General features: G+C 34.2%; 1 protein-coding gene and 1 long non-coding RNA gene across 2 annotated transcripts in view; both read left to right on the forward strand.

The window, feature by feature from the left end:
• LOC107617671 (preprotein translocase subunit SCY2, chloroplastic) overlaps nt 1–8,952 on the forward strand; it is a gene marked incomplete in the record, with an annotated part of 9,917 nt that extends 965 nt beyond the window's left edge. Inside the window, 12 exon segments of the mRNA XM_016319490.2 lie at nt 1–315; nt 657–745; nt 1,107–1,186; nt 1,311–1,400; nt 1,794–1,885; nt 3,278–3,361; nt 3,864–4,014; nt 4,341–4,457; nt 4,627–4,756; nt 5,219–5,342; nt 5,440–5,546; nt 8,269–8,952. Of these exon segments, the coding sequence (XP_016174976.1) occupies nt 1–315; nt 657–745; nt 1,107–1,186; nt 1,311–1,400; nt 1,794–1,885; nt 3,278–3,361; nt 3,864–4,014; nt 4,341–4,457; nt 4,627–4,756; nt 5,219–5,342; nt 5,440–5,546; nt 8,269–8,358 (1,469 nt within the window).
• LOC110267174 lies at nt 5,942–6,737 on the forward strand. Its single transcript, XR_002354531.1, has 2 exons — nt 5,942–6,354; nt 6,681–6,737. It is a non-coding gene; the product is annotated as an uncharacterized LOC110267174 (long non-coding RNA).

The raw sequence follows: 9,247 nt of genomic DNA on the forward strand, positions 1-9,247 counted from the left end.
TTTCAAATAAGGAAATTATTCCAATGCATAGCGGCAACGACGGGGAAGCAATTGTTGCTGCTCCTGGTGGTGACGATTGTAGAACCCCACCTTTCAGACGAAAAACATTCAAAAACAAGTTTTTGAACTTCGTGCGGTTCAGTTCTGTGATCAACGATGCTGCGGAATCGTTCTTCAAGAGCGAGATAAGGAGGAGATTGTTCGTGACTGCCGTGCTGATTGTGGTTAGTCGTATTGGTTATTTCATTCCTCTTCCTGGATTTGACAGAAGGTTGATACCGCAAGACTTCCTTAGCTTTGCCTCTGGAAGTGTTGGTAAGATGCATTCTTCAATGTTATAATAAGAAACAAACACGATTGGTTTCGTTCTGTTTACTTTCTGGCTATTTGCAAAATCGAGGCTAGTTAAGGTGCTTATTTGTATTTTGATGATATTCCATCTTAAAAGTATTGAAAACAACCTAGCTTAATTGGATGAATGGATTGTAAAGAAAACAGTATTTGGGTGAAATCAACAGCATGTCCATTTCCGATTAAAAAGGAACATTTCCAAACTACTTTTTTACTGTTTATTGTTAGGCGGATTTCATGATTAGATTATTTATTTTTCGCTTAGTTTATGGCGTGTGAATGGTTATTCATGTAGCTTATGACAGATGAACTTGGCGACTTCTCCTACGAGCTCAAGTTATCTCTTTTCCAGCTTGGAATTAGTCCCCAGATATTTGCGTCTATTATTATGCAGGTATAGTGCTCCTTTTGTGTCTTTTAGTGTTTGGAATTTTGCTATTTTGCACCATCACGGTAGTATTCTGCATGAAACTCGTGATGTTCATCTTTTCACACAAAGTAGACCTTTGAAGAAGTTTCTCTCCATAGTTTCTAATTGGAGAAATATTTGATTTATAGATTAGTATCTTATAAAAGATAGTTAATTCTGTTATTACTATTACTACTTCTTGGAAGTACTTGATTGTAAATAGAATTGAGGTTGATCAGATGCTGCATTTTTCTTTTATATGCTATAGCAAGTACACTTTTTTCACCTCATTTCTGAGTTTTGGCCTCGTATGAATCATATTTATATACAAGATAATGCTGTCCAGGTACTGTGTCATGTTATTCCTTCTCTAGTAAAGCTCCGCAAAGAAGGTTTGGATGGACACGAGAAGATTAAGAGTTATATGTGTGTGCCTATTTATCCATCTTGAGCAGTGAGATAATTTCTTGCTACACAATGTTTTTCTTATTCTCTTAATATTCTTCATGATCTATTAACTTTCAAATACGAAATGTTATACACATTTCAGATGGTGGATGTCATTTGGCTTTGCAATTTTGGAAGCTTTTATAATATCTTGCCACTCGCTTCCATATTCAATCTATGCCGCCAGCCAATGGTAATATGTATAGAAGAATAATTTTCCAAGCTATATTTCAATTTCAATCATTGTACAAAGAATTCAATCATCAGTGTTTTCCTTTCAAGTTGATATCATAAGTAAGGCTAATTAGATTATTTTCCAAGTATTTTGAATTTTGATTCCTCTCTATTTCTCTAAACATTTTTAATCATTAGTGCACATATGTGGTGCTTGCCATGGGCCATATTGCATTATTAGATTGGTTTCAAAATTCAGTTTTATTCATTATTGAATGCTTTACAATATCTCAGTCTCTTTACCGGTTTGCCATTTTACACAATCATAACGATGGTGTAACTACATTTTTTTCTAAACTCAAATTATGCCGGATTAGATATATTTCTTTCTTAAACATGTTTATCATTGCAGCATCAAACATGTATTGGTGACAACCTGTTTGTTGGTTTGCGGTGCAATGACTATTACATGGATCTGTGACACTATATCAGAATCTGGATTTGGTATTCTTTCTTACCTTGAAGCTGTTACTTTAGCGTCCTTGGTTGGAGTTGTCTAAGCTAGAATTCAAAGGATGACCAGAGTCTGGAGCAAATGATGGGAAAATTTATTAATTACATCAACTATGTGCTTGTAGAAACTAACATGAGTTATTTGCTATTCAATCGAGTTTTCTTATTAGTTGAGTCATTTAGATCTCAATCCATACATGACAGCAAACAACTTGTTAATCATGCACTTTTGTAGTTTTTCTCCTGTTTGCAATTTTTGTGGTAGGTTTTATCCCCCCCTTCTTTCCCCTTCTTTCTTTTCTCTTATAAATATTTGTGTATATAATAGTTAATGATTACTCACCCCAGAGGGCTACATATAATTTGTATAGGATGCTGGTTGTGACCTCCAATCATATGCCATTGTAACTTTTTTGTGTAATTGAAAGATACTTGTATGCTATAATTGCCATTCTTTTGGTTGAATTCAGTGCTAGTTAGATGTTACACGATATCCAATCACCCCAGGTGAAATGCTAGTAGTTTGTTTTACTAAATTGGATTGAAAAGAGAAAATTGTTACAAACTGATGGCAGCCTACCTTTTTCAGTCAACTTTTGCCATCCCCTCAAATTGTAGTTTAAAAATCAGTTTTTATCAAAACCTTTAAATTTAAGAGATTGAAGAGGGGGATGGTATTTCCTGTGGAAAAGATGGTAGAATATTGCTTGTCATTTGGTCGTGGGTGGAAGAAGCCCGTGCTGCAGAAACCCCAAAAAGGAGAGAAAGATCTTAAGGAATCTAATAGTTAGATTTTGCAATCATTAAAAAGGTTAATGTTCCAATGGTTTGACTATATATGATTCCTAGTATATGATCGAGGCATTGTTTGATCCATGTAGTCATCCCTACTTAGTGGGACAATACTATTTTGTTGTTGGTAATTTGTTAAGTATCTAAGGAAAGTGGAAAACCACACCTTAAAAGCTAGCTGTTAAGGGGGAAGAATCACTCTCCTTATATACAACATCAAGCATCCCATACTACTCGATGTGGGACTTTGAGCACCCATAATACCCAAGTCCCTAACATAATTCTGTCACAAACTTTTTTATTTACAATACCTTATTTATCCCTTTTCATATTCATCTTGCTAGTTTGTTACACATAAAATTGTAGAAATTCTTGAATTGCTGATTAGTTGTGTTGTTCAGCATATAAGTTCATAAATAGTAATCAATTCAGCAATGTTAATTTAGCCATTCTGTTTCAGATCACCATTTTGTTTCTTTACCAAACTAATGAAAGGATGTGCAGATTTTGGTTATTCCTTTAGTTATGTTCAATATATCTCTACTTTATCATTCAATTGATTCTTGCTGTGACTGAGACTGCTTTCTTCAGGTCAAGGTTCATCTCTCATCATATGTGTGGGAATACTCACGGGTTACGTGGAGACACTACACAAAATGATCACTCAGCTTTCCGGTACATGACAAGATGCAAATCAAAGCTTTGATATTTTGTTCCTTTGTGTTTTTCTAGTTGTCAAGCTTAAATTTTGTTGTGGAGCTCCGGTAAATTGGGGATAAAACCTTGACTGAAAGCTAACGATCCCCTTATCACTGGGATTAGGGGAAGTTCCATTTGAGCTACAGCTCATTGGATTCAAATATATATCAGGTGCCTAGAAGAATGTATCATCATGGTTATCTCTAAAGAATAAACAAAAAAGAAAAGAAAAATGACCAAAAGGATGATAAATAGATAATTTTGGATGAATGTTTTACCACTAACTGATAATGAGGACCATAAGAGTTTAAGATATCAGTTGTAACTTGTAATGTGGAATTTGTTTAAACTGGAATTCAGTTTAGCCTGTAGTACCTTGTGTTGATGTTTTACGGATGTGATATAATTTTTATATCTAGTTAATTAAATATCATGGAATAAACACTATCTTTTTGAGTAATATCTCTTGATATTGCAGTGAATGGTCTGGGTGGTGTGACTTGGTGCCAATATCTGCTTGCAGTGTTGGGTATTTTCACCATAGTTACTATGTGGGCAGTTGTGGTAACTGAAAGTTGCAGGAAAGTAAAGCTTCAGTACTATGGTTTCAAACTTGCTTCTGCTGCAAGGTAATGGTTGAAACTTTGCTGCACCTGAAAAGTCTAGATAATCATGATTTTGGAGTTCTGATATTCATCACTTAAAATTTTTCTCAATTTTTATATGGTTGATTATTAATGGGGAAAGTTGTTCCATTCCTCTAGTTGAGAAAATGACTATTTTATTGTCTTCTGTTGTACCTTCATTGGCATAGGTATTGACAGTATATTGGAGTATTGGACTAATTTATTTTGTAGAATTAATTTCATATATACTTATGTCATTCTGAAGGATTAACTGATACTTGAGTGTACTGATGTATAATTGACTTTTCATTTCTTACTATGTTAAACAGGGAGCAATCACCAATTACTGAAGTCGAACCGTATATTCCTTTCAATATTAATCCATCTGGAATGCAACCTGTTCTTACTACCTCTTACCTCTTAGCATTTCCAAGTATTCTAGCCAGGTCTGTGCACGCTCGTTTTTAGCTTGACAACATTGCAGGTTAAATCTTGCTTTTGCTATCTTCTATCTCCCCCCCTTCTTTTTTTCTGTGTGTGTGGCGCATGCTATGTTGCATATTGATTTACTATTTTCTAGTGATTTGCATTCTCTAATATAGCTTTTATTTATAGTCTGCTTCAATCACGTTTCTGGGAGCACGTAAAGGAGATATTGAACCCTGAAAATTCTGTTGGTGCTGAGCCATGGGTTTACTATTCAATATATGCTCTTTTTGTCTTCCTATTCAATATATTTGATATTGTAAGTTTCTTTTTGCTGATATGAGTTTCCATTTGCATTTTCAGTAGTTTCTTGTTGATATAAACTTAAGTTTTATGAAAATAATAAAATACAGTGAAAAGTTTATAGATGTGTCGTGTATAAAGCAGATTCCAGTCCGAAATTATAACATTAATTGAAAAGTCAGCTCTTCAATTTCCTTGGATTACTAAAATGAGTTTTTCAAATTATCTGTTGAAGGTCTCAAACTATGGAATGTCTTGTGCTACTAGTCTACTACTTTTTCCAGTTATGACATTTTCAATGCAATTTAGTAATGTGTATTAGCAGTCTAGTGGGTAAGACTTTGGTTATTCATGTTGTTGTTGTTGTCTTAATTTGTTGATCTCTTAGTTTGAGGTGTCATTTAACTGTCATAATATGTTATGATTATTAGAATGGATTCCATCTATCTTATAACATTTTATTGTTCTTTGTGCACAGGCTAACCTGCCAAAGGAAATTGCTGATTACTTAAATAAGATGGGTGCAAGAATACCAAACATAAAGCCTGGAAAGGCTACTATAGAATACCTAATAAAGATTCAGGCATCCACACGATTTTGGGGTCTGTCATTGATCAGAAAGACTTGACTTTTTTCCTTAGTTTAATCCACTCTTAATATTGTTAGATTTTGGTCTTCTATCTTGTGGAACTTTTGCAGGGGGACTGCTGTTAAGTGTATTGGCCACTACATCTACTATTCTTGATCACCATTTACGGCGCATCAATGCTGGATTTGCTATTGGTTTTACCTCAGTTCTAATTATTGTAAGTACAAGAAGGGTGCATTTACTTGTACTTTTATTGTACCTGGAATGCAAACTCATCAGTATACAACCAAGAAACAAATTTGTGCCTGCTTAACCTGGCTTGAATTGTTATTTCTTTTTGGGTAATTTAAATTTAGGTGCACTATTTCTTTACTGTTATGTGTTGAGTCATCTCCCATGCATGTCACTAGGATCCTTTGAACTCTTCCTCCGCTACAAATAACAGTGTTTATTCGCCATTACACTTCTAATCTAATATTGAAAGTTTCAACAATTTAAAACACGTGCTTTGTTGATGTGACCGGTATGTTCTATTCTACAGTTTGATTAATTAGTCCCTTTTGCTGCTTCAGGTTGGTTCCCTTATCGAACTTAGAAGATCATATCATAAACAAAAAAGAAAAGAAAAATGACCAAAAGGATGATAAATAGATAATTTTGGATGAATGTTTTACCACTAACTGATAATGAGGACCATAAGAGTTTAAGATATCAGTTGTAACTTGTAATGTGGAATTTGTTTAAACTGGAATTCAGTTTAGCCTGTAGTACCTTGTGTTGATGTTTTACGGATGTGATATAATTTTTATATCTAGTTAATTAAATATCATGGAATAAACACTATCTTTTTGAGTAATATCTCTTGATATTGCAGTGAATGGTCTGGGTGGTGTGACTTGGTGCCAATATCTGCTTGCAGTGTTGGGTATTTTCACCATAGTTACTATGTGGGCAGTTGTGGTAACTGAAAGTTGCAGGAAAGTAAATCTTCAGTACTATGGTTTCAAACTTGCTTCTGCTGCAAGGTAATGGTTGAAACTTTGCTGCACCTGAAAAGTCTAGATAATCATGATTTTAGAGTTCTGATATTTATCACTTAAAATTTTTCTCAATTTTTATACGGTTGATTATTAATGGGGAAAGTTGTTCCATTCCTCTAGTTGAGAAAATGACTATTTTATTGTCTTCTGTTGTACCTTCATTGGCATGGGTATTGACAGTATATTGGAGTATTGGACTAATTTATTTTGTAGAATTAATTTCATATATACTTATGTCATTCTGAAGGATTAACTGATACTTGAGTGTACTGATGTATAATTGATCTTACTATGCTTACTATGTTAAACAGGGAGCAATCACCAATTACTGAAGTCGAACCGTATATTCCTTTCAATATTAATCCATCTGGAATTCTTACTACCAGTCGAACCGTATATTCCTTTCAATATTAATCCATCTGGAATGCAACCTGTTCTTACTACCTCTTACCTCTTAGCATTTCCATGTATTCTAGCCAGGTTTGTGCACGCTCTTTTTTAGCTTGACAACATTGCAGGTTAAATCTTGCTTTTGCTATCTTCTATCTCCCCCCCTTCTTTTTTTCTGTGTGTGTGGCGCATGCTATGTTGCATATTGATTTACTATTTTCTAGTGATTTGCATTCTCTAATATAGCTTTTATTTATAGTCTGCTTCAATCACGTTTCTGGGAGCACGTAAAGGAGATATTGAACCCTGAAAATTCTGTTGGTGCTGAGCCATGGGTTTACTATTCAATATATGCTCTTTTTGTCTTCCTATTCAATATATTTGATATTGTAAGTTTCTTTTTGCTGATATGAGTTTCCATTTGCATTTTCAGTAGTTTCTTGTTGATATAAACTTAAGTTTTATGAAAATAATAAAATACAGTGAAAAGTTTATAGATGTGCCGTGTATAACATTAGAGAAAAGTCAGCTCTTCAATTTCCTTGGATTACTAAAATGAGTTTTTTCAAATTATCTGTTGAAGGTCTCAAACTATGGAATGTCTTGTGCTACTAGTCTACTACTTTTTCCAGTTATGACATTTTCAATGCAATTTAGTAATGTGTATTAGCAGTCTAGTGGGTAAGACTTTGGTTATTCATGTTGTTGTTGTTGTCTTAATTTGTTGATCTCTTAGTTTGAGGTGTCATTTAACTGTCATAATATGTTATGATTATTAGAATGGATTCCATCTATCTTATAACATTTTATTGTTCTTTGTGCACAGGCTAACCTGCCAAAGGAAATTGCTGATTACTTAAATAAGATGGGTGCAAGAATACCAAACATAAAGCCTGGAAAGGCTACTATAGAATACCTAATAAAGATTCAGGCATCCACACGATTTTGGGGTCTGTCATTGATTAGAAAGACTTGACATTTTTCCTTAGTTTAATCCACTCTTAATATTGTTAGATTTTGGTCTTCTATCTTGTGGAACTTTTGCAGGGGGACTGCTGTTAAGTGTATTGGCCACTACATCTACTATTCTTGATCACCATTTACGGCGCATCAATGCTGGATTTGCTATTGGTTTTACCTCAGTTCTAATTATTGTAAGTACAAGAAGGGTGCATTTACTTGTACTTTTATTGTACCTGGAATGCAAACTCATCAGTATACAACCAAGAAACAAATTTGTGCCTGCTTAATCTGGCTTGAATTGTTATTTCTTTTTGGGTAATTTAAATTTAGGTGCACTATTTCTTTACTGTTACGTGTTGAGTCATCTCCCATGCATGTAACTAGGATCCTTTGAACTCTTCCTCCGCTACAAATAACAGCGTTTATTCGCCATTACACTTCTAATCTAATATTGAAAGTTTCAACAATTTGAAACACGTGCTTTGTTGATGTGACCGGTATGTTCTATTCTACAGTTTGATTAATTAGTCCCTTTTGCTGCTTCAGGTTGGTTCCCTTATCGAACTTAGAAGATCATATCAAGCATATAATGTGATGCCAAGCTTAAGCAATGCTTTGAAACGTTATGGCGTATAGCATCTCTAAAGGCCATGCTGTCATACTTCTGCACCATTCTATTTAATACCTCGAGGATAATCCTTCGCTCTCTGTTGGTAAGTCGTATGAATTTCCAGGAAGCTTGTATTTCTGAGTTATACAAGTATAGCTTGTGGATCATACCGTGAGGTCAAGTAGCATACAAGGTGCTAAATGCTGCGACTAAAAGTTGATAAGTGGCAGTAGCTGATTCAGACGCCTTTTTTTTTCTCACTTTTTAATTTATTTAATATACGTGTGAAAAAGTTTGTTTGCTGCGAAACTGTTGCTAATATAGTTGCTGCTGCTGCAGCTGAGCTTTGTACAGGGAAGTACATACTAGTAGCAATATATTTTAGAATACTAATTGGGAGGCATGTCTTACTACATTTGAAGGTAATTTACTCTTACAACTGGATGAAATGCCATGTGAGACCTTTTCGCTTGACTAAATAGCATTTCGCATCTCTTTATGCTTAAACTAAACATGAAAGAGATACCTTTCCAAAAAAAGGAAAATACCTTCTAATACTTCCGTCTTTTGGATTATTGTACCTATAATGCACATTATACATGTCTATTGGCACTCCTTAATTACTGTGGCATAAAGTTTAGTGGAATAGACCGAAACCTAAAGAATGGGAGTTGGGTTATTAATTCATTTTGTTGCCTATCCTAAATCAAAAAGAACAAAAAACGAGGATTTTGGTGGAGTAAGATATGATGCACGGATACTGATATGGATACGGGACATGATACGACGCAGCACACACGGACACGAATTTTAAAATCGTATAAAATACGAGGACACAAATGTATAAAATATAAAGTATTTTTTAGATAAATTGTAATATTTTGATATTTTATTAATAGTAATGTATAAATTAAT

Source organism: Arachis ipaensis, chromosome B09, assembly GCF_000816755.2.
Source record: "Arachis ipaensis cultivar K30076 chromosome B09, Araip1.1, whole genome shotgun sequence".
Lineage (NCBI taxonomy): Eukaryota > Viridiplantae > Streptophyta > Magnoliopsida > Fabales > Fabaceae > Arachis > Arachis ipaensis.